The following is a 25,963-nucleotide window of genomic DNA, read 5'->3' as shown; positions in this document are numbered from 1 at the left end:
TTCATTCCACTACAAGAGAGGCTTGATGTTCTCTACAATTAGGTAGAAGACAAATAAGTGCATACATCGGTATTGGCAATCTGCCCAAATGCTAATATCAGCATTTCAGGTAATAGCAATAAGCCAATATTGTGCATCCCTGCTTTATACCAATGATTCTGAAATCTGACCCTGCAGTTTTTAGCCAATTTTCAATCTATCAACCTATCAGGGACTAGCACGACAAACCAGATAGAACCAGGATTGAAAAATGCTGTGTTTTCCACTTGTTTTGACTTGTGATCTGTAATCATTATGGCTTTTGTGTGGAGATGAGCAGTTTAACCACAGAGAGATTTGGCCCACTTTCATTTTAAGGATTCATAGAGGCCCAAACTGAGGAGGCAAAAGCATTCAATATTTTGCAAGAAAGGGGCAAAAAATTAGAAAAAGTCACACAAATCCAGTTAGGTTTGTGTAAGAAAAACATTTTTTTCATTTTCTTCTAATGGTCCATCATGCAAGATTTAGAAGGATCTATTGGCAGAATATGGCAGGAATGGAATATTCATAAAAATCTTTTCATTAGTGTATAATCACCTGAAAATAATAATTGCTGTATTTTTGTTACCTGAGAATGAGCCCTTTTAATGGGCATGGGTCCTCCCTCATAGAGGTCCACAGGGCCTTCATTTTTTGAAAGTTTCACAGCCACCATAGTTTCTCCTACACATTTGGAAGGGGAGGGTGAGGCAAGCGGTATTCACTTGTTTGCAATCACATTACAACCTTAGCAACTCAGTCCTACACACTGGTCCTTTAAATCATCATGTGACCTGTCAGATTTAGCTTACGTACCATGACTTCTGACCCTGAGGTTGGGAACCACTGCTCTTTACTGCCCCCGGGGTCCAGGCCCAAAGCTTTTATCACCATAATAATTCAGAATCTGATGACTGATGTGTGGGCCTTGAGATCTGGTACCTGTCCAAGAATACTAATAATTTCTTTCTTTTTTTTTTATTCCTTTAGATACAATAATGAAAGAAATCAGGACCAACTGTAGATCATAGCCCCCAATGTTTGCCTCCTTTGTAGAACCCAAAGTCATCATGGAGAAATCCCTGGCAGAGCTGAATAAAGCCAGCTCTCGCTCGACGTCATCGCTGCCACCTGAACCGGTGGACATCATCCGCAGCAAGTCATGTTTCCGCAGAGTCAGGCTGAATGTTGGGGGTCTCCCGCATGAAGTCTTGTGGCGAACGTTAGACAGGCTACCACGGACACGTTTGGGGAAGTTAAGGGATTGCAACACCCATGAATCTCTGATGGAAGTGTGCGATGACTACAACCTCGAGGAGAACGAGTACTTTTTTGATCGACATCCGGGGGCATTCACATCAATTCTGAACTTCTACCGCACAGGGAAGCTGCACATGATGGAAGAAATGTGTGCCCTGTCGTTCAGTCAAGAACTTGACTACTGGGGCATTGACGAGATCTACTTGGAGTCATGTTGCCAGGCGAGGTACCACCAGAAAAAGGAGCAGATGAATGAGGAGCTCAAAAGGGAGGCTGACAATTTGAAAGACAGAGAGGGGGAAGAATTTGACAACACTTGCTGTGCTGAAAAACGAAAGAAGCTGTGGGACCTCCTAGAAAAGCCCAGCTCATCTGTTGCAGCAAAGGTAATTGTCGTTGAATGCTGGGTGTAAGAGAGGAGTGTGTGATTGCTTGGAATATCTCACATCTGTTAGATGGATTGCCATAAAATTTAGTGCATACATTCATTGTCCAAGAGAGTGAAGCCTGTTGCTTTTGGTGATTCCACCAACACCACGGTGAGGATGACATTAGTTTAGAGTGAGATGCCTTGACAACTATTGGTGGAAATTTGGTGTAAACATTAATGTTCCCCTCAGCACAGTCTCATGCCTAAGTGTGTAATAGACAATCTAGATGTGTAAAGTACACATGTGCATCATGCAGGACCAGCAGGGTGCGATTATGACAGAAAGGACAAATGTATCTGGGTGAATTATGGGTAAAACCAGTGATGTAAACCTAAACCTAAAACTAGCCAATGCTAAGACCAGAGTGCACCGAAAACCCGAAACAAGACCAAGAGCCCTATCTTACACCGGCGCAAGTGCCATTTTTGCCATGTCTGCAAGATAGCATGCACTTACATCTAGTCTGTGCAGCAACGAGCACTAGGCCTAAAAATGAAGACAAAACAAAGGCCTGGCCCAGTGCGTTCACTATCTTGTGCTCGGCACATTGGAGTGAAAACCACTTGCACCTTAAGACCAGCTAAAACATGCATGAAGTCTGTGTCACAATAGGTCTGAATGCACAATAGCATCCAGCGCATTTGGCCGAGGCACACACACACACGTCTCAACAATCCAAAACACCTTCATTTATGTTCAGTCTTTTCCCCACACAGGATTTTAGATTAGTAAATGTCATTTTAACATATTTTCTGTCAGCAATTAAGTATTAATATTGAAGTTAACAGCATGCGTGTGTTTGTGTTTCACCCTTGGCTGAGTTGCACACACACATCTCCACAATCACAGAACAACTTTCATTTATGTTAAACAGCTGTGCGCGTGTCTTTAAAGTTAATCTCCCTCATAAGGAAAAAGGAATTATTATTAGAATTATAAAGCACAATAAATCTCAGCAGACCTGCAAAGTGTGCACGGGATGGGATCACGCCTGTCAGATTGTCTTTATCAGATGAGTCAGCATGACAGCTGGAGCAGCTGTAGTGTTTGTGTCTGTGAGCAGAAAACAAAAATTAAACAATTATGATCAATAACATTAAAAGTGAACAAGACTTCTGATACCTGAACGCATGAGACCAGCCCAATCCGGAGAGAAAAAGGTATGTGTGCTTCTGTCAGAGCTGGGATATACCTGTACATAATTTCACGTGCTTCAAACTTCAGAAACACTTTCTGATTCTGTTTCCTACACCCGTAGTAGTGTTAGTAGGACAGAGAGGCAAGGATTGGAGGAAGCAGAAGAGGAGAAAAAGGAGGAGCATGGACAGCCGTGTAATGCTCCTCAATCTGGTTCAGGTGGTCCACCTGAGCTAGATTGCGATGGCAGCTTCACAGCCAGACTGGACCGGTTCGCCTCTCCCCTTGACTTGACTGCACCATCTCTCTCCCGAACTCCTCACTCCTCACTCCTCTCTCCCACTCCTCAGTCAGCAGAACTGCATAATAATGATTATGATGATAATGAATTATAAAATATAACATAATTTCAAGGTCTCTCAGTGTAAAACATAACCAGTTACATATCTGCATGACATTTATAGTTCACTTATTGTATTGCTTTTAACAGGTGTTCATGTAAGTAAACTGTTTACACATTAAGCTGCTTTGGAGACATCCTGCTGTCTCCATATATTGCACGCTCTCGCCTTGTGCTTTAGATCAGTGTAAGATAGGGCGCCAAGACTTTGAGGGTTTGCAACCAAGTCAAGACCAACTGCTGTGATATCTGTTATCATTGTTTATCAAAAATAAAAACAGCTAGCTGCAGAATTTTCATACTGCTGTGTGGGTTTTTTTGGATGCAGCTTTGCAGATGAACTCTTTGTGGTTTAGGTAGCCAAATTTTATTACAGAAGATTTGGCTAGCTTCTCCTTTCAGACAGCCACAGCTTCTTCTCATGTCTCCCACATTCACTTTCTTGGAGTGTGTGTGATTTAGGAGGGATGACAGCCGTTAACAGTTACAAAAATTTCAAATTAGAAATGAGTCAAATCATTGCTTTAATGTGAAACAGGAAGTTCTGCATCCAATTACAGAAATTATGTTAACAAATAAGTCATAAAACAGTGATTCTTGACTGGTCTTGAGATTAAAATCTGAAACTGAGAAAAGAACAAATAAATGTGTTCGAAACCCAGACGAGACCAGCAAAAAGTACCAAGACTGATCTGAAGTACTACAACACTAGATAAAACACAGGAGGGCTTTGCATCAGAGTTGATTGTTTTAAGGAAGTTGTTTTATTAACCAACACCATCATGTTTTCCTAAAGCTAAGTAGTTTTGCCTAAACCTGACCAAACTGTGACTGTCACCTGAAAAATTTCTCTCAAGCTTTATTTTGAAAGCATAAGCGGACATTGTATATCTATTAATCCTAATTTGACCAAGAACGCTTTTCATACCTAGGCAAGGCAAAACATGGCACTGCCATGGTGAGCCAGCAGTTCTACCACATACTTTGGCACGATACGATACGATACAATACGATATGATATAGTTAATTGTCCTTGTAGGGAAATGTGTCTTGGACTCAGATGTTGTGATATAATACTGGATTGAATCGTTGTTGTTATCATCATTAACATTTCCTCTGGCCCAATCCACAGATCAAAATTGCAGTTTGTCCAATACTTTGGTTTCAGATGATATTCCCTTAATTATCAGCTGTACTTTGTGTTTAGTGTGAATTTTAGAACACTAACATGCTAAACTAAGATGGTTAATATGGTAAACATTATGTTTGCTCACATCAGCATGTTAGCACACTGTCACTGTGAGCGTGGTAAAATGCGGGTATTAGCATTTAGCTGCCTAAATACAGTCTCACAGAGACACTAGCATGGCACTACTAAGTCTTGTTTTATGGTGCATCATACTTTAACATACTGATACATTATAGTCTCTTTCCTCAAGTAAGTGATGTGCCTTTGGTTCTCTGTGAGTTCATTTTAAAATGAACTAACATGATGTTGTACCCTTGCAGCATTTAGACAGGTCTCCCATAAAAATGCCTGTGCACAAGACCACGACCTCTATGTGACTGTGTGCTGCTAAATGTGTGTGTGTGTGACTAACATGGGCAATCAAACATAGATTTACTTACAGAGGAAAACAAAAGTCTTGCACCTATGAAAACGCACCATGGACTTTTCAGACCTACTAACACATTTTAAAATACATATACAGTTGCACAAAATAGGTCAGTCAGGACGCCTCCGTGCTGGTGTGCTGTGGTGTTTACTTACTGTAGATTTTGATTGTTCCGAGGTTGGAACACACAGTAAAGAGTGAAAATTATAGAAAAAGCCAGTGGATGTGATTTATCAGTGTGGGATGTGTGAGCCCATTATATGCCATTATCATTGTTCAAGAACTAGAAAAAGCATGTCTTAACAGTCAAATGTGTTTGGTAACAGTGAAAGCGGCTCTCTGGATGCTTCGCTATTAGCCATCTTTAAAACATGACACAAGGTTCATTATCTGTATCTCCTCTAATGCTCTTATTACCAAACTTGTGACAAAAGTCCATTGCTATATCATTAACTTGATTTTGAAAATATCAGTGTCTTTTTATCATGTGCAGAAACATCATACACACACATGCACATACAGAAGAAACCTTAAAACACACAAATGTAGAAATGCAAAGTATCAAGACACCAAATACATGCACACGCTTTGTCTGACCTTATGTACTGGTCATGCATTAATAAATTATGTGAATACCACTTAGCTGCCCTAGCTTACAACATGAAAATACAAACCTGACTCATGAAGTAATTTCATTTGATTGTCCTTTTGCATTCTGTTGTGTGTTATGACAACCCCACCCTGCATCATACTGAGCCAATTGAATCTGAGATATTCTGCAGAAGGCTAGGATATTGAATTATATCTTTGTGCGCATAGACAACGAGTCAGAAACGATTTAGCGTTGTTGGAATCATTTGGATTAATCAATGCTTGGGAGGAGCGCTTTTTGATCAATAGAAAGTGGTTGTGACATGTAATTACTGCACATATTTTAATAAACAACAATGGCAAGAGAGAAATGTTAGGAAGACTAGCATTGTGCAAAAAGTCTGTGGGTGTTCATCAGAAAAACTGGGTGTGCCACGTCTAATTTTCTCCACAACACAGAGTAGGGTAGACTGATGTGCACCTCCACAAAAATACAACCATCCATTACTTTCCATATAGGCTTGCCTATGACAAAGACATAACACAGTATAAGTAGTGGTTCAGTCTACTCTATGGCTGTTATCTGAATGTGCTATCACAGTGCACTCAGTCTTTACATAGGCTTATCAAATAAAACCAAATAGGTCTAGAATAGAATAGATAACAACTTGGCAAGCCTAAAATCTACACAGCATGACATTTATTCAGCCTACCTGTGCAAGTTGACAGCTTGAAGTTAAGGTGACATGGCTTGGCCTTATTTAATTATTTCTTTTGGGGTCCAAAGTCTGTGTAAGTTCTCTTTCAAATGCCAGCAACAAGAGGCTATTTAGTCCCCCTGGGAGAATGGTTGCTCTGCTGCTGGATTTTGTTCTGTTGACTGTTCAGAACAGGCACTCGGCAGAACAGCTTGTAACAGGCAATGTGATCAAAGCACAAAGTAAATTGTTCATGTTGGGAAATACATCTTCAGTTAGGGGTGAACAGCTTGGACTTTACTAGCTTTGTGTTTTAATCAAAACTTACCAAGATGCCCCCAGTCTCCCAGTCTTGCTTTGCTGAATCTTTCCTCCTTGGCACCAATGTTAAAGTAGTGGCACGGTTGGCAAAATACAGTGTCTAGTTTAATGTCAGCTAACTGCAGCAGTCATACCATTTACCCAAAAACCTTTGTACTTGACTGTTAGGGTGACTGAGAAAACATGCTGGCATACAGGTTCAACTACTGTAATTGATGCAAGGTTTGCTAAAGAAGTTAAACAGTGAGCTCTGGTTCATTTTGATAAACTACTGGCTAAAGTATTTAATCAATGCTCCTCCAAAGCATTGATTACCACACTGCTAATTTCCCATGATGCTTGCTGGGGTCACAGGTCAACAGGTTTTTGCGCATGTGGCAGTTTTTTTTTTTTTTAGATTTAAATGGTACCCAGGCTGCTTTTGTGATGAAAATAATTTAGAACCTATTTTAAAATGGACAATTATTATGACTGACCTTTCCTAAGTCCTGCTGCTTTTTGCCCTGTGTTCCAGTTATAGTTGAGCATTCTTGGTACCTTGGTCAACTTTCTCCCTTTCCTTTAAAAGCAACATAGAGGGGCACATCTTTAGCTAGCTAATGTTAGCAAAACCCCAGCTAACTGTCTAGCCAAAGTTAGCAAAATGCAAGCTTACTAAGTGTTTTGCTGAAATTAGCTAACTTTAGAAGTGAATGTATTTCACTTTTACAGGTACCTCAGCAATATCTTTCAACCATCTTTAAAATGTGGCTTTCTTTTCAATATAGACAAGCCAAGCAGATAGTACATCTCAATGCAGCACACAGGAAAGTTCTTTAGGTTTACACAGGCACCGTGGCCACACCATAGGTTAAAACCCAAAATCCGAGTTTAGCTCAGTAAGTCAGTAATTAAGCAGCCAGACAATACTGAAGCAATTTATTAGGACAGAATTTTGTGAAAAGGAGAGCAGCTGCTATAATTTAAAATATATACAATTTATTTTTGATGTTGTTGTATATTAATGTTATGCACTGTTTGGCTGAATTAGCATGTAACCCTGCATTTTGTTTGTAATGCCCACAGCCATAATTAGACATTGAGGTCCTTGCCCTCATTATTTCCTCATCTGAAGGCCACGTCTGAGAGTGCTGACTCCTGTGAGGTGTGCTCACTTTAAGTCAGCGCAAAACGACAGAGTCAGTCCTCAGCAGAGAGCCACACCTGCAGCTGCAACCTGGTGGATGACAGCAGTGTTAAACATGAGCAGCCTTTGATCACATTCCTTCTCAATGTGATTGGAGGGATCAAAGAAGATGCTGTCTCTTCCCAACACTGTTTTAAGGCGAGCAGAAGGCCTTGTTTGGGAAGTCGTTAGGAAATGGAAATGAAACTATTAGCAGTTTGTGCCGGCTGATGCTTTGCAGTGAGGATTTGTTAGAACTGTCAGCACTGCCCCACAAACAGACTGAGATGAGCGCTGCAAGTCTGTCAGTGAAATATCTTCTTCACGGGAATCAAAGAGATGTAAAATCAATGTTTATTGTGTTAGAGCTAAGGAAGTGCTTTAGCCTACAAAAAGGAGATGACCACTCTGAGCCGACCGTACGTTGCTGTCTCTATTATTGCGCCCTGATATCTGCAATCTATCAAAATATCACTGGAGAACAGTTTTGAAGTGCTTAACCAAGATGGGTGCTCTTCGCTTTGAATAATGACACAGCAGAGTGCTTATGGGTATTGTTTCCTACAGATCTGTAGCTTTCAATAACCACCAATTGACGAGTGGGTGCAGTGCGTTAAAAAAAGAGTTCATTGTCTCTTCGTTTGGCATCATTATAAGCCCACAGCGGAGGATGGCGTGCCAGAAAAAACACAGCAAGACGCCGAGTTTATAGATTCCTAATTAGTTTAAAAGGGCAACATGAAACCACAGACCAAACTACTAAAAGCATTGATAAGGGTTGATGCATTGTCTCAGTCCTTTTTTAATAAGCTGGAACAAACTGTGGGCTTGTTGAGCGGTCAAACTTTGACCACAGACTGCCCCAGTGTTAGCTCATCAGCTGTGATCTCCTATCCTGGGTCAGACATGGAAATGTATGTGTAACAGCCCATAAACAGATGGTGAATGGTCGAGATGAGCACAAAACAAATGGTTACCTAGCAACAAGAGTATAATTTTATCATCACTGAAGAAGTGGGGACTGAACATTAGAGTAGGTCTATTTGTGTGTGTCTCGCTCTCTCACTGTGTGTGTAATTCTGCTCAGTTCCTGCAATCTTACAAATACGGGTTTAGAAGGGTTCTTTCTGAAGGGCTGGGGTTCTACCCAGAACCATTTGCTTCTGAAGTACCCTTTTTGAAGAAACAGTTTGTCAAGGATTATTTGAAAGCCTCAGGGTTCCATTGAGAACTGTTATCCAAAGAACCTTTTTTGAAAGACAGAGTTATTCAAAGATTGTTGAAATCCTTAAAGAACTCCTTTATCAAGGCTTCTCCATTTCATAATATAAAAATGTTCTCTGTAGAACCATCTGAGTGTGTTATAAATAAAACCCTTGGAGTATAAAAGGGTTCTTGGTAGATCCCTATCGGTGGGTTCTACATTAACCCTTTGGAATATAAAAAGATTCTAGGTAGAACGTGTGGGTTGTAGATAAAAGCCTTGGAATAAAAAATGGTCTTGGAAGAACCCTCTGAGTGAATTCTTGTCAGCACCCTTAGAAGGTGGAAAGGTTCTGGATAGAACCTTCTGAGAGGGTTCTGGGTAGAACATTACACCAGAGGGGTTTTCTGTAGAACCTCTCATAGTGGGTTCTGAGTAAAGCTGTTGAAATATGGTTCTAGGTATAACCCTTAATGTTGGTTTCCGAGTAGAAATCTCTGAAAGTGGAACCTTTATGAAAGGTTCTACCAGGAGCCAAAAAGGGTTCTCCTATGGGGACAAACCAAAGAACGCTTTATAGTTCTAGTTAAGACCTTTATTTCTAAGAGTATGTATTCCAGTGTCCTCACAGAGCAACACAAGGAGGGGAGTAAAAGCTGCAATATTTGTTTCGATGTTGAGGGTAAAAATCCAGTGTTGCTGCCTCTGTTCTTTCTGCCCCGTCGTCCTTCCTGTCTCTCTTTTCCCTCACTGGCTCATATCTCTGTTTCCTTCCTCCTCTTCTTCAGGCTCCTCCACTATACCTCCGACTAAATGTCAGGGAAATGTCACATTAATTATTCTCCAGGAGACTCCGGGCCCAATTTGAAGCTTCCCTCTCTCTGTTTACATTCTTTGTAAGGCACAGCGATGTCTGTCTCTTGCTCAAAATCAGATTTGAGTCACCATAAAATAAGATTGCATCTGACCGCTGGCAAAGCAGCACCGAGAAAAGCCTTTTTTCACCTGCAGTAGCATTTATGTAATGTCAACTTAGATTTGGGTGGTTTCTGTCATTATTAATGCCAAATAATAACAGCACTATTAGACGTCACCAGATTAGGATGCTGAAAATATCACAAGCAAATAAATCCTTCTTTATACTGTGACTCAGAAACAATGTATTAATTTAAAAAGTAGTAATGTTAATCTAATTACAGACTTATAATTTTCATTGAAATTAATTAGGAATGTTTTACTTAATTTCAGGAGCAATATTTTCAGGACATCCATCATTGAAGGACTCAGATACACTAAGCCCAACTGTAAATAATCAGATTTGAGATAGTTTCCACTAACATTTTTAAGATTCTGTTCGATGCATGGCAGAGAACCAAGGCTGAAGATGAAGGTTGCTGTCATTTTCGTGCTGCATACATCCGAAAATGGAGAATTACCAATTCCTGCTCTGTCACTGGGCATTGTGCATCAGATGGCAGGCAACAAATTTCAATTATGCTCCTCTCATGTCACACTTAAGATGACATAGAAATGCGGTTTGGCTATACTCCCGCTCATAAATCTGTCTGCAGCAGAGTCAAAGACATGAAGAAACCAGACCAGAATCGATCACTGTTCGTGACAGCGAGAAAGTCACAGGCAGTCAAATGGAAGATGATGTATAGGAAGTCACATAAAAACAAGACTAGAATGCTGTGTCCCAATTCAGAGGCTCGACCATCCAGAGTCTGCATTTCTAGACTGAATAACTCATGAAAGACCAACGATTCTTGTCCCATTTTAAAGGATGCTGTAATGGTAGCTTTCTTTTGCACAAAATCCCATAAATCATTCAGATGGAAGCATTCAGGCATTTTTTTGGATCTGAAAGGTTAGATGTCCTTGTTTGGGGAAAAGGCACAGGTTCAGCCTGATCTTCATGTCTTTATGAAGATCCAGCCCTGGATTGTTATACATTTTTGAGTCAGGTTTTACAAATTACCTTTGCACTGAGATGGCCCTTATCACCACTTTTGAACCTGTTAACTTCACATCTCTTTAACAAAACCATCTGTTATTACAACAAATTCTTGTTCATTAATAAGTTACTTTAATTGCGGCGTTCCCCAGGGATCCGTTCTTGGCACACTTTTGAGAAAGCCATGGTGATGATATGGTTATTTGTTACAATGCAAACCAGCAATTCTGAATCAGAATCAGGAATACTTAATTGATCCCTGGAAGGAAACTGGGTTATGTTACAGTTATTCACATAAAAAAAAATGCTTTAAAAATACATGTGCATTATACCACAATATACAACAATATATAGGAAAAAAATCCAGCAGTCTGACTGCTTGCATGCCTTAATGACATCATAGGCCCAAAACCTGACGATAAAACCTGATGATGACAAATCTATGGTCATATTAGTTGACCAGTGATTTAAACCAGCTATTTCAACACCAAGACAGGCAACCTGTTAAAAAATATTGAGCAGATTGACAGAAATCTCCCTGTTATTTTTGATTCAGAAAAATATTGTGCAGTCATGTTTATTTTTTTCCTCTTTTGCTCCTTTTTCCCCTTGGTGTTTTATATGTTAAGTTGTATATGCCTTACTTTTTCCCACCTGGAATACTGTAGTGTAGTGCAGTATTAGTTAGAGCTCCTTCCATCTGCTTATTTAATGAGGGGATATTTTGTTGATAAATTAACATATTTTTAACTATTTTTTAGGTTTGGCCCTAGAGGGATACTAATGGAGTGTACACAAGAGGGGCTTATTGTTAGAGGAGCATTTATGTGCTCAAGAAATTTTATGCCAAGAGGGACAGACTGGCCAATTTTAATCAAAAACATCACTATCTACAACAGTCTGTAACAGTCACACCCTATATCTTGTAATCTGTCAAATTTATGTTTATAAGAACAAACAATGTTGGCAAAGGTGCTTTTGATTTACATAATTCTGGTTACTTCCATACAAATTTTAGACAACATTACATACTGACGTGCTTTTAGGATAAAACAAACAAGGTAAGCTTGTTTTCACTGTGGTCCATAATGTAAAAGCAGCAGCATTCAAAAACAAAAAACAGCATATAAACAAATAACAGTTTTAAAACAGAATTTAAAAGAAATACAAGACACTCTAACAGACACACTGATGAATAATTCAACTCCTTTGTCACATTTGTTGTTATCATCCAACATTGAAGTTAATGGACTCTGTGCTTGGGTAGTGTTGCTGACGTTGCTGTTAAGCCACTGTGAACATCATAACCTCCCTGTGACCTCCCTCCTAGATACATGAAATTTATATGAAAATGAAAAGATATGAAAATGGGAAATATGTCCCCTCCCCCATTATTTCATCATCAGATGGGTGCAAAAGCTAAAAGAACACTCATTTTCTCCCCTCAATATCATATCTAAGGGATAATGTGCAGTGAGCAGGCCAAGTGGAGAGGTCTTGAATCATCCTGAAGGGGTTTATTTTGCTATAATGACCTGTGCACTGCCCCCTTATTATATGGTTACTTATCAAAGAAAAACATTAATTTGACATAAAACATGAATTTAAAAGTGATTTTAAAATGATTTTATTGCTGCTTGCTGCTGTCTCTGATCAGAACTGCAGCCATCGCAACGGTCTGTTCTTCATAGCAACAGTGTGCTACACAGAAATAACAGATCTTAGAACTGACCAAACAGACTTGAGTATTTAACAAAGCCATGTTAAACTTCACCACTGGACGTCCACACACTGGTCGTTCACCGGGTGCCTCCTGCTTCATGTCAACTAGTGACAGTGAACACGAAAGCCATCCCTGTGGGTCATGAGCAATTCCAAAGTTTTTTGGCTGTTCTGTATCATCTGCACGCCATGCACAGTTGATCCCTCATAGGTCTGCTACACTCTGTTTGAATCACCCAGATGCACGTGTTAAATATAAGTCTTAGTGTGTCTGCTCTGGATGAGCACATCTGCTCGGGTGTTTTCCAGTGTGACAAGCTCAATGATGATGAAGACTGGTTGTGTAGTCGATTTATCAACAACTGTGGTGCTGTAAATCATCTCGGTGCACAATTCTGAACATCCAACATGTAGCTGCTGGTTAAAATATTATCACTAAAAATACAAAGAAATAATTAGTATTTTTTCATTTTTTACCAAACAAGCTTGTGTACAGACAGTGCAAGGTGTGTAAACAGGACTACAGACGCAGCCTCATCTCCCAGATTAGCAACATTGGCCATTAGCCATTAGTGGTTTATATCAATGTGCTAATGTCTGCTCATTAGATAACCAGTAGTTTAGAAACTTTTTAGACCTTGCACCCCCTTCTACATCCTGACAGGGCTGATGTACTCCCAGTCCCCCACAGCTTCAAAAAAGAGAAGAAAAAAAAAAAAAAACTAACATAGATTATTCATAGCCATTGTCATGGTGAGAGCAGCAGTTTCAGATGCTATTAAGGATATTGCAACAATTTGAATTAAACTGCAATAAAGTTACACACGATTTGCTACGTAAAGAACAAAGAGAATGATACATGGATAGACTCAGAAGCAGATACAGTAAACTCTCCCACTGATTGAAGACAGAGGGAGAGATTTGTGAGTAGGCCCAGTAAAAACAAGAATACCAAAATGATGACATTACATTTTCATCCACCTACCCCATCCTGGTTTGGCCTCCCAGTGTCTGTACTTTTTTATATATATGTGTCAGGTCTTAAAGCTACGGTGGCCGACAAGTGCAAACGCGCTGCATATACAGACAGGCGTTGCAAATACAGAAACGCGCTGCATATAAGAAAACAGATGCAAAAGGAAAACGCTGCAAATACAGAAACGCGCTGCATAAACAGAAACGTGCTGCAAATACAGAAACGCGCTGCATATAGGAAAACAGATGCAAAACGAAATCGCTGCAAATACAGAAACGCGCTGCATATAAGAAAACAGATGCAAAAGGAAAACGCTGCAAATACAGAAACGCGCTGCATAAACAGAAACGTGCTGCAAATACAGAAACGCGCTGCATAAACAGAAACGTGCTGCAAATACAGAAACGCGCTGCATATAGGAAAACAGATGCAAAACGAAAACGCTGCAAATACAGAAACGCGCTGCAAATGAGAAAACAAATGCAAAAAGAAAACGCCGCATATACAGAAACGTGCTGCAAATGAGAAAACAAATGCAAAACGAAAACGCCGCATATACAGTCACACAACGGAAGTGCTCCAGGCCTCTAGGGGCAGTGCTGAGCTTTCCCCCCGAGAGACAGACAACGGACGAATCAACCTGCGGAGGAGAGGAATAGGCCTACGTGAAAATATTATGGCACATATTGCTAGATAAAATCCTTACTGTCTGTTATGTATTATGCACTCCCTGTACTTTACTGTTGTTTTATGTATGAGTGTTGTCATGTTGCTTATATAATGTCATGTTTCTTTGTATGTCTTCAACATGACAATAAAGTTTGTTTAAAAAAATAATAAAATAAAATAAAATAAAAATCCCGAAAGGGGAAACGTAATTATGAAGAATAAACATCCCGTAACTGTTTTTTAAACTAAAAAAAAAAAAAGGAATAGGCCTATGTGAGAAGTAGAAAGTTATTGGTGAGAGGAAAATTGGAGGTGGGAGAGGCTACATGAAAAAGTACGGGTTTTTTTTCTTTTTCTTTCTTTCTTTCTTTTTTCCACATGTTTTCCTCATCTTTTACTGTATTATGAAAGTGCAGCTGATTTACATTTTTACATTTTTGTTTGTTTGTCGGATTTACATTTTCTGATTTTTTGCCTCTCCCGCCTCCAATTTTCCTCTCACCAATAACTTTCTACTTCTCACGTAGGCCTGTTCCTCTCCTCCGCAGGTTGATTCGTCCGTTGTCTGTCTCTCGGGGGAAAGCTCAGCACTGTCCCTAGAGGCCTGGAGCACTTCCGTTGTGTGACTGTATATGCGGCGTTTTCGTTTTGCATTTGTTTTCTCATTTGCAGCGCGTTTCTGTATATGCGGCGTTTTCTTTTTGCATTTGTTTTCTCATTTGCAGCGCGTTTCTGTATTTGCAGCATTTTCGTTTTGCATCTGTTTTCCTATATGCAGCGCGTTTCTGTATTTGCAGCACGTTTCTGTTTATGCAGCGCGTTTCTGTATTTGCAGCGATTTCGTTTTGCATCTGTTTTCCTATATGCAGCGCGTTTCTGTATTTGCAGCACGTTTCTGTTTATGCAGCGCGTTTCTGTATTTGCAGCGATTTCGTTTTGCATCTGTTTTCCTATATGCAGCGCGTTTCTGTATTTGCAGCACGTTTCTGTTTATGCAGCGCGTTTCTGTATTTGCAGCGTTTTCCTTTTGCACCTGTTTTCTTATATGCAGCGCGTTTCTGTATTTGCAGCACCTATCTGTATATGCAGCGCGTTTGCACTTGTCGGCCACCGTATAAAGCCCTGTATATTACAAACACCACATAAAAGGAGTTCAGTAACACAGTGAGTATCAAGTATCTCGTGTAGCTCTGTCAGGAAGCTGCAGACTGACCATGCGATACTAAGACAGAAATTTGTGCTTGATGGGGGGATTAGAGGGAAATAACATATCAGACTTCCCCAGGTGGCGTGTCCACGTTGTCTGGGCTTCTAAGGTGCAGAGATATAAGCTGGGATCATGTGTACTCAGAGATTGAGAGCCTCAATGATTGCTTTCATGCCGATTGCTCTCTCTGCCTGTCACAGTGTCTTCTCGTCAACAGGACTGCCTCTGAGTGGTTTTGCCTCTAACTTGCCCTCAAGTCAAAGTCAAGTCAAACTACTGCATGCAGGTTGGGTTAAAGGTGAAATAAACTCAAAATCTCAAACCATATTTGGTTCATATTTTGGTTTCAGCTATAGTCTTAACGTATAGATTTATTGACATGAAAGGGTAAATGGACGTGATCAACTGCTCTCACCTACACTCTTAGAAATAAAGGTGAAGACTAGAACATTCTTTGGCTTGTCCCCATTGGATAACCAGTTTTGGTTCCCAGTTGAACCGTTTCTAAGGGTTCCACTTGGAACTCTTTCAGAGAGTTCTACCTAGAATCCAGCGTGAAGAGGTAAATGTAAAACGTTTAACCCAGAACACCCTGTGAGAGGTTCTAGAGTACCCTTATATAGGGTAACGGTTCAACCCATAACCCTCCTTAGGCCTTTTCCCACCTAAAGAGCTGTAGTTCTTGAACTGGTTTGTGGAACGCTGGCACTATTTATTAAACCAGCCTGCATTTCCACCAGCAGAAAACCAATTTAATCAATGATGTTCTCAATAGACGGTGCACAACATCCTGAAGAATATGACACGCCCACACTGGAAAACCTGCAATATTTTGGTTCTATCTGAGAACCAAGTTTTCGGGTTCCAAACCAGTTTATTTTTGGTGGAAATGCTGAGAATGGATCAAAATTGGGTGTTTGAACCAGAACAGGGGCCAGTTCCATGTTGGTGGAAAAGGCCTACCTGAGGGTTCCAGCCAAAACCTTCCCACCCATAGGGTTCTTCTGAGAACAGTTTTATCTAGAACCTAGAACCCCTTTATAATCCACAGGATTTATCTAGAACCCAACCAGGGGGTAATGCCAAGAACCCTTTTATGTTATGGTACAAAGAACACTTGAAAAACTCTCGACAAAAGAGTTCTTCAAAGAATTTCTACAATCCTCAAAGAACTCTTTCTTCCCAAAAGGGTTCGTTGGATGAGACCCTTAGTCTTCCAAAGAACCTATGACAAACCCTTAAGGGTTCTTCATAAGCAAATGGTAGAAGGACACTTTTGGAACCCCTATTTCAAGGTGTATGACTGATTTTGTTGTCGCTATTAAGAGGATAGAAGCAAACATACATACACACACACAGACACACACATATTTTTGCATAGCACGCAGTTTCTAATGTAGTAACACAATCCCCGCAGTTTCTAATGGATTCTTATGAGGACGTTAAATCTCCTTGTTTAAAAATATCTCACTACCTCTACTTCCTCTTAACCCCACTCTTCAATACAGATTCAATACACAAACACGCACACACACACACACACACACACACACACACACACACACACACACACACACACACACACACACAGCCTACTCAGACAGACTGAAACCCTCAGGAGATTAAGGCTGACATTCAAAATGAAACATTCTTTAGATGAATATAATTAATGGTGTTACTTTACTACTATATGTGTCAAAAAATATATTGTATTACTGAAGAATTTTGACAGTAAAGTACCTATAACAGAGCCTGCCAATCTGTACATTCAAAGACATGGAGGTCTGATGTCTAGGAAGCCGAAGTGCTGTTTTTAGACTCAGTGAATCCTTTTGACAAAACTAACTCATGGCAGTTGAGCTAAAACTGACATTATTTCACTTGTTTTGATCTATGAAACTCAGTTAAATTTTCCTGTGTCCAGAGAAGTTGTCAGCCAGAAAGTGACCTTACTTTTGGCCAGATGGATGGTGGCACATTGAGGATTTGTGTATCTACTGAGCAATTATGATCAAGATCTCATAATGCAGAAAGATGGCTCCCTTCCCTGTCCTGCATCCTCATTGCAAATTCATCTGCAAGTAACAGCCAAACAGTTTGGAGCACAGAGATTCTGTTTATATGCCACATTATAAAGGCATCCAGAAGATGCTTTGCCTCACATATGGTGAAGATATTTTTTGACAATTCTCAGAGTGGCACCACCCCAGACAACTTTGGGGAAATTAACTCAAACGTATTTTTTTGGATTAAACATCTTGATCCAAGAAACTTAAACCTCCGCTAATTATTTTTTGGGCCACTTGGGGGCAGTGGAATGAGTTGTAATTATAAGATTAAAGTATTATCTCCTCATAAAGTTGATATGACGAAAGTCTTAGCAAACAGTTGCCTCTTTACACATCCAGCAGATACAGAGAAACATTAGCATTCAGTTGAAGTCATATTTCTGCAATTGCAAGTTCAATATTAACTCTCCTTATAGCTCTTTTTTTGGTCTCCATTAATTGTTATATACTCTGTGCTAATACAGCTAAGTGCTGGACAGGAAAACCAGAACAATGCTAACAGATACTAAGAATGAGAGGTGTGGTGCTATTTATTTAAGTACCTGAGTACACATATGCACGCACACAGTTAAGCTGTGGCTTGTTGTGTAACCACTGTTACCATGGTGGTAAGTTTACATACATTAATCAACTATAACTGACCCCACAATCAAATATTAATTTTCATTATGTTGAGAATATTATGTTGCAGACAGCCAAATATCTGGCTTAGTATTATTAGGTGATACCATGGCTGTAGTAGGTTGTAATGAGAGAAGTACATTATATCTCTTGAAGTATATAAATATTAATTATTGCAGCTTTATTTATACAGTGCAGTTTCATGTTCATACTTACATTAACCCAGATCTAGCTGAAAGTACTTGCCGCATACACTGCTAAACAGTTTTCTCTTAAAAGCTTGGTTTTGTTTTGATAGCTACAGAAAGAACAACAGATGAAATCATAAATTCACCTTTCTTTTTTTTACATATTTTATGCTTTTAGAGTAAGCACTTCTTATGGAAAACACTCAGCGGAGTGCAGATGTCCACTAAGGCCTGTTAATCCCCCCACTTAGCTGTTACTGTCACAGTCAACAGTCTGCTGGGTAGATTACACAATAGCAACAGAAGTCTGGCCTGATGGTAACAGTACGGGAAAGGTGATGGGATTCTCAGTATCAGTGGGTTTCTTTCTGTTGGCAGCAAAAATGTTGCATCACAAACATGTTGCTTCAGGTCAGGAGACATGCTCATTAGGAAGTTGAGTATTTTTGACGGATGGCAGTAATAGAGAAAAGGTTGTGGGGGTCACCAAAATCTATGTAGCTTCCTCTGAAGAGGCTGAACGTTCATGGCAAATTTCACGCTGAATCAGAGGTGATTACATAACCACACTGGTGGTGGCAATTTTCATGTGATGTGTTAGGGGTATATCATGTGGTGAAACATGGGAGTGCAGGCCATGTGACCAAAGATAGAAATACTGAACCACAGCAACGATGATCAACATTATGATCATCAGTCATATGATATTTTCCCTCATTATTTGATAGATATTTATTTGTTTTGGGAGAGTCTGGAACTATTTAGAAGCTGGTTTGTGCTGCATATTTTAATTCACTGGTAACGTGCAGAGGTCTCATTCTCTAGTGGTTGAGTCGCGTTTGAGAGTATTTTACAAGTCATGTCATGCATTTTGTAGTGGCTAGTTCAGGATTTGTAGCGTCATCTCAGCCTTTCAGGTTTGCACAGGGGGCACAGTTTTGGTATGTTTCACTGCTGCAGAATAGGTTTAGTAAAGTTCATTTTGCTCTATTTCCTATCACAGGATTTATTTCAGTGTCTGTTTGGTGACTGAAATTCACAAATGTGTCATAACTTACATAACTGTGGTCAGCAGAACAACAATCCTTAAGTGCAAATCCATGCTGTTGAGAAAAAAGGTTGAACAAAAATAAAAACTATAGAATTGGCTTTGAGATTGTGTAGTGGATGGCAAGAAAGTGGTCAAGAACTGAAGCTACACAGCTCCTTTGTTCATTCAATTTGGAGCTGAGATGTTGTTACGTGAGCGCTGAGCAAAAGACACTAGACTTCACTGTCCCCATGAGGAGGAAGCCTGAGGAGCAACGACTGTTAGGGAGGGAAGAAAAACAGAGTTAGATCAAGAGATCTGGAGAGTTGGAGACTGTAAAAATGAAAGGGATGAAAGAGGAAATTACTATGAAACATGGAGACAGAATCTCAGGCAGAGGAATGGAAAATGAAGACATAAGTTCATGACTAAGGGGGGAAAAGAGTATCAGATGATGATGATGCTTGAATATTCTCTCTTCTTTAGCCTGTAGGAAGAACACTTTAAACTTGTTGGTGTATGATGACGTAACATTGCTCAAATTTCCGTTTCTGGAAGTGATGATACATTATACAATTGTGTCTGCAGTCTCTCTTGACAGCAACAATCATTTCTTTAATATTTTGCTATTCCAAATTATAAACAATGCTTCATTTAGATCAAATTTGGGTTATGCTGTTTAGATGTTCACATCACACAGAGATATAACTGTACTAATGTAACTGTATTTATGAACAAACAACATATTCTTAACATGATAACAAAATCACAACTGACATCTTTTTTTTCCACTTTTTATTCAGCTTTCATACATGGGATAGGAGTTTTTTTGTGTTATTATAGAAATTATATAAACGGGATGTTTACAGCACTTTTCAGCTTAGAAGTATAAGATTTCTAGACTGCTAATTAGATACTAGTCTGCATGAAAGCACATTTAATACTGAAATATGCTGAGGTGCAAGAGACAATCATTTTAACCTACTGATGCACAACATGAATTAACTGACCTGACTGAGCTTTTATTTTCAATATCTTTGTAATAAATTAATTTCATCTAGTATTCCAAGTATTTATTCGTTAACTTGTTTTTGATCTTCACATATCTTTAAGGTGACTTTTTTTCTTTTTTTAAAAAAAAATAACACTTGCATGCAATGATAATTTTTAACCCATGTGTGAAAACTGGATGTAGTGATACAAAAACTGCTTTTTGCTCGTAAAGTAAGAATACAGAGTATAGGGACTATTAGAATCTGGAAAATGCACAAGATTGCAAATATTTACAGAGATGCATATTCTCATTGATGATCAATTCAATTATAAGAATGTCTCTTGACTAAATTGTACAAACTCCAGAAAGGTTAGATACAGCTGAACCTTAAGTCTGAGATAATTACTGTGATGCAGAGTATTAGCCATAAGAGTCTGTGGTTGCCTTTGGACCAGATTAAACTCTGAAGAAAGAGGCTCATGTGTAGGACAATCACCCCCATCCCCAGAGGCTAAAGAACAAAAGCGTCTGGTTAGTTTTTTGTTTTCTGCTATGAGAGCAGAAAACAAAAAGTTCAGCGTCGAAGACCCAGATCTTTGAAATTAATTCTTATCACGAGTCGCCTCGATGGACACGTGTTTTGCAACAAAGTCATTCTGGGACACAGACGCTTCCTGTTCATAGGAGGAAACACATGTATAGTTAAAATAATCATAAAATATTTAGCAATTTCAACATGTACAAGCAGGTTTATGTAATGCTTTTTAATGTCTCAGCTTTTTTTGCACAGTAACAAACAGTGATCAACATGTCTCCTCAACATGGAGCCACATACTGAACATCATGTGTTTTAAGGTCTTACCTCTATGAAAAAAGGGGCACTTGGCAGTGTAGTAGTTAGTATATTTTATTGAAGAAGTAGTTTTAGTCTCACAGTTGGAGGAGCATAGAGGTCACGCTGTCCAGTGAAATGCTGTCTCACTCAGAGACTTTAAAGTAGCTCTGTAAATCCGTAAGTGAGTGAATGATTAAAATTGAAACTCTGTCAGTTTCCTGTGTGCTAACCCTCAAGGAGAGTGCTCATCAACAACTGTCACAACTGCTGAATCTTTCACAGGCATATGACACGGTGTGCTGTACAAACAGTGACGTTGAGCAACAATAGAGTTTGAAGACTTAAGCAACAATGTTCCTTTTTTTTTTTGATAATCAGCAGGCAGCCTGGGAAAAAAACACTAAACTGAAAAGAGTTGTTTTTTTGTTTTTTTTCCCAATCATGGAGAGTTAGCATGGCAGCAGTAGTTTCTCCCCGTCACAGTGATTGTGAGGTAAATCATAAATTAACACAATCACAGTGAGCACCAATCAGGACTTCAAAGTTGACTTCTAGTTGAAAGCTGGTTGATATTTGGTCAGAACATCTCAGACCTCCTTTCAACCTCTTTTCACGTGGCTAAAATGCAGTTACAACACGAACATGTCACAAAACACAAATTTGTTTAATCACTTAGATAAATGGCTCCATTGCAGGTTGAAAGAAAAATGTTATGGATTACTGTGAAGGTATTTCTCCAGAGCCATATTTCATCTGTGGGTGAAATCTGGTCCATACAAAGATGCAACTTCAACGCATTTAATGTTATTTGTAAAATGTCATAAATATGGAACTCTATAGGCTGTGTGCTGCCAACAAGAAGCTTCCAGGACATCGTAATGGGAAAATAAATAACTTGCACTTTTTGTTGTAGCCTAACACACACGTGCGAATACTTTGGCATATTGGTTACAGCTTCAACTACTGCAAAGGTATAGAGCAACAAAGACCCATTATTGGTTAAGAAGAGATGGTGGATGAGTGGGTTAAATACAGAACTTTCAAACTTCTGGAGCTTGGATCCTGCATATTTGCATATATATGTAGCAAAACTTTTCTTGCTTTCAGCTGAGAAATTTGGATATAGTTTCTTAGTGAGAGTCCAAAGTGAAGAAAATTTATTATTTACACATTTTGAACCAAATCTAAACGTCTTTTCACCAGTGGCTGCAGTCATTTTTTAAATGTCTTTTCAATGGAAAAATGCTCGCTGGGATGCTACAGCATACGAGCAGAAAGCTGCCCTACCTGAGAGGTGTGCCTGCTGTTTTGTTAGACAGTCAATCAATCACCATGTGTTTTTTGCTAGAACCCTCAGTGAAAACAACGGTCCCATTTTTTTTCAGAGTCTATGGCCTTTTATACACCTGAAAATCTCATCCAAAGTTTACGTTTTGTTATATACTACAGAACTCATACTTCCTGTTGTCACCACTGATATGAGCTGTGTATCTCCTGATACTTAGCAGTTTACTGGTTTGGAGAGGGGTATGTGTCTAACATTGGGATGTTGTCAGTTCAGTTCAATTCCTCTCTTATCCTCCTAAAAAAATTGAAGTGTCTGAAGTGTTGTGAGTTTTTTTTTCATCTGACTCTTAATAACATCATCAGAGCAATTAATTAGAGATTTGGTCTCCATCTCTCCTCATGTGCTACTGTGGCTCATTTTGTATTGTTGCATTGCTTTTCTGTTTTCCAGTTCCAATTTCCAGCCTGTCAGAGCTTTCTATAATTGGGCCAAAAATCCAACCCATCAAAGAAAAAAGAAATTCACCCTAGAAATGAACAAAATCATTTTCCAATCTATTCCAAACTGAGGTAACCTCTTTCAGTGAGGTCCTGGGGAGGTTTCATACCTGTAATTTTAGTTAGGATCAAACTAAAAAGTCTGAAAGTCTGGAGCAATGTGAGATAGATATGAAAGGGCTAAATCAAAAAAAGTTAAAATAGAACAGTTCAATTGCCAGTTTGAATACAAACTAAGTTATTGAATTTAAATCCATATCAAAAAACAGAAGTATAAACTAAAGACTAAATTTAAAACTTAATTGGTTTCGTGTTTATCATTGACATTACAGTCGATGAATAATCTGTCGTATCTGTTAGTATGAGTCCCAACAATGAATACTGACAATATTACCTGTTCAGTGAATGATAAGTTTTCACAGACATCAAATCATATCATGCTGTGTCAGATGCACAGTGATGGAGTCTTATGGATCCGACATAAGACCTCTGTAATGTCATCCCTCACTTTCTCCAATGAAATGGAAAATAACCACTTCAATCAGTGGAATGGATTTATTGTATGAGAATACAGAATATGTACTCTGAATTGCTATTTGGTGTCCAGGCTCAGACCTGTACTCCGACAAGTCTAAACTAAGCTCAGCACAGCAGATGTTGTGGAGTGTCAATAATAAACTCCCCTCCAGAGTTCCTTCAAATGAGACCCTACAGGTGGAGATGGAGGTTGTGAAAAGTTATATGAGCAGCAGCTGCAGTAGCCAGCACTTGCATCAGAGTTACAGCAGAGTTTGCAAATGAGGGGTGCAGCAGGAGCAGAACAGAGGACGGGGTATGGTGTCAGGTAAGATTTGGTGCACTGGCCATCCTGTGTTGCATGAAGTAGAGTTTGAGTGTATCAGCACAACTTGAGTCGTCTGCCTGAAGTAGCTTGCAGGCTTTGCTCCATTAAAAATATTTTCTGAGTATATGGTATAATCTTTCTTATGTACATAAATGCCGGCATGTATATCATGATATGCAATATTTGTACAAAGAATTTTATGGAATATAAATTTTACCATTTGGTGTTTCCTTTCCTTAACATTTTTTACCCACACAACACAGCTGACTAGCCCTGAGGCCCTGCAGAGAGGCCATGTCACCATTACTATGATATGCAACCCCCTGTTTTCCATATCCAATCCTCAACATCTGAACACGTGCACAGAACCACAGGGTCTATAAATCAGCCCTCTCAAGTCCAGAGGCTGCTCCACTTGTTGTGGCCGATGCAGTTCTCCTCATTGGAGGATTTCACTCGACATGTGCCGGTTGTGTGGAAAGGTGAATGAATGACTTTGAGTAAAGTGTGAAGGCCAGAGGCAGAAATAGAATCCACTAAGGTGAAGGAGAAACCTTCATCAAGCCAATGGCCCGATGGTGAGAGTAGGGAGAGAGCACTTGACTACTGGTGCAGGGAGCCTTTCACCTTGATGAGCACATTCACCTGCACGGCCTGGGACCACTTCCAGGTTTCAACATGCAAACCCAAACAAATAACATGCATCATCACACTTACAACATTTTTTTATACATACTTTACTGTCCTCTGGTATTACTAATGCTTACTCTGAATTCAAATTTACCGTTACCTTAGCAACCATAACTAGGCACACGTGTCAAGCTCTGGACTTCTCCACATGCTGAGGCAGTGTGTGTAAGGCTGTAAAAGTAGTTTTGGTCAGTGTGACCAGATGTCCTGGTCCTGGTGTCATCAGTCTCGATAATATCTGTAAAATACTAAATTGTCCTGGTTTTCAGACTACAGGGGTGCAAAAGTACCCAGCGCACCCTCAGTTTAATATTTTGCACTCTCAGTTGAGAATTAAACAATAAGTGTCAAATGCAAATTGGTAGGTCTTGCTGCACAGACTGTGTGTCTCCATACACCCCTTCTGTTTTGGTTGATGTATTTGCAGCAGCACAATGTGAAAAAAGGGCTAGATGAAGGTGAATATAGATCAGCAGGAGTACTCTCTCAGCCAATCATTTTCTCAGCCAGTCACAACTCACAACTCTGTAGCAATCACAGTTAAAAAGTGATGGCAGCAGCTTATCCAACAAAAACCTTTACATGTATGGGTCAGAGTGTCATGACATGAACACACACATTGTGATGTCACATCCCAAAATACTAAGGAAAAGTGATAGGACTGGATTAAACAGTGTCTGAGCTACTGTAAGCTAGTTAGCAAACCCAATTTACTAGCTTAGCTTTACATACAAGTCTAAGGAGCTTTTCAAACTACATTATTTTGTGACATTAAAAGTTATGTTTTTAAGAAGCCATGCTCACAATATCAAATCCACTGTGTAGATTTATATTGAATTTGGGGGAGTTTTCTCTCTAGCAACTCCAACCAAACTTGTTATCCAAATAGGCGAGTTTTCATCATAGAACATTATCTTTTGTAGTGTTAAAAGTGAAACGCACTGTTTGAAAATCCAGAACAATAATAGGCTATAACCTCACTCTTGCTTTTCCTTATCATAGCCTAGTTATAATACTAGGTCCAACCGTTTTTTATGCTGCAATACAAGATCAGTGATGTTTATTTATTATCATGTCTTGTACATGGATAATCAACTGGTGTGGATCTGACTTCTTACGACAGACGCAGCTTCAGAATTTACATTATAGCTATTAAGGGTATGTATAAGGCCCATTTTACAAAACTGTCCTTGTAAAACAGGCAGCAGGGACCCTTAAACTACCAGTCAGTGAAAACGTTTACGACCAAGTAGCTAACAAAGCAAATGTTAGCTTAATTAGTTTACCAGCTGATCAAATTTGCCAGCGACAGCAGCCTATAATATCAATGGTTCCTGTCTAGAAAGGACTCGTTTAGTCTGCCTCTGTCTGAAATCACAGACATGAACGATCATTGTTTGGAAAATTACTAATAATGTCATGCTGTAAATTTATGATGCCATTATAAACTGCATATATGTGCTAAAATGGAAAGTAAAGCTTGCCATGCATAGCAACAATAACTAAGGGGAATGGAGCTAAGTGATTGGTTA

General features: G+C 39.3%; 1 protein-coding gene across 1 annotated transcript in view; it reads left to right on the top strand.

Moving 5' to 3' along the window:
* Nucleotides 1-1,027: 1,027 nt before the first annotated feature.
* Nucleotides 1,028-25,963, top strand: part of kcnb1 (potassium voltage-gated channel, Shab-related subfamily, member 1) — a 40,712-nt gene continuing 15,776 nt past the window's right edge. The window contains exon 1 of the mRNA XM_084745203.1: nt 1,028-1,667. Coding sequence (XP_084601329.1) covers nt 1,059-1,667 — 609 coding nt within the window. The 5' untranslated portion in view covers nt 1,028-1,058. The remainder of the gene's footprint in view (nt 1,668-25,963) is intronic.

The sequence above is a fragment of the Lutjanus erythropterus genome, chromosome 2, assembly GCF_056507025.1.
Source record: "Lutjanus erythropterus isolate fLutEry1 chromosome 2, fLutEry1.hap2, whole genome shotgun sequence".
NCBI lineage: Eukaryota > Metazoa > Chordata > Actinopteri > Lutjaniformes > Lutjanidae > Lutjanus > Lutjanus erythropterus.
Note: the sequence above shows the minus strand (reverse complement) of the source record. Positions and strands in the feature narration are given on the sequence as shown.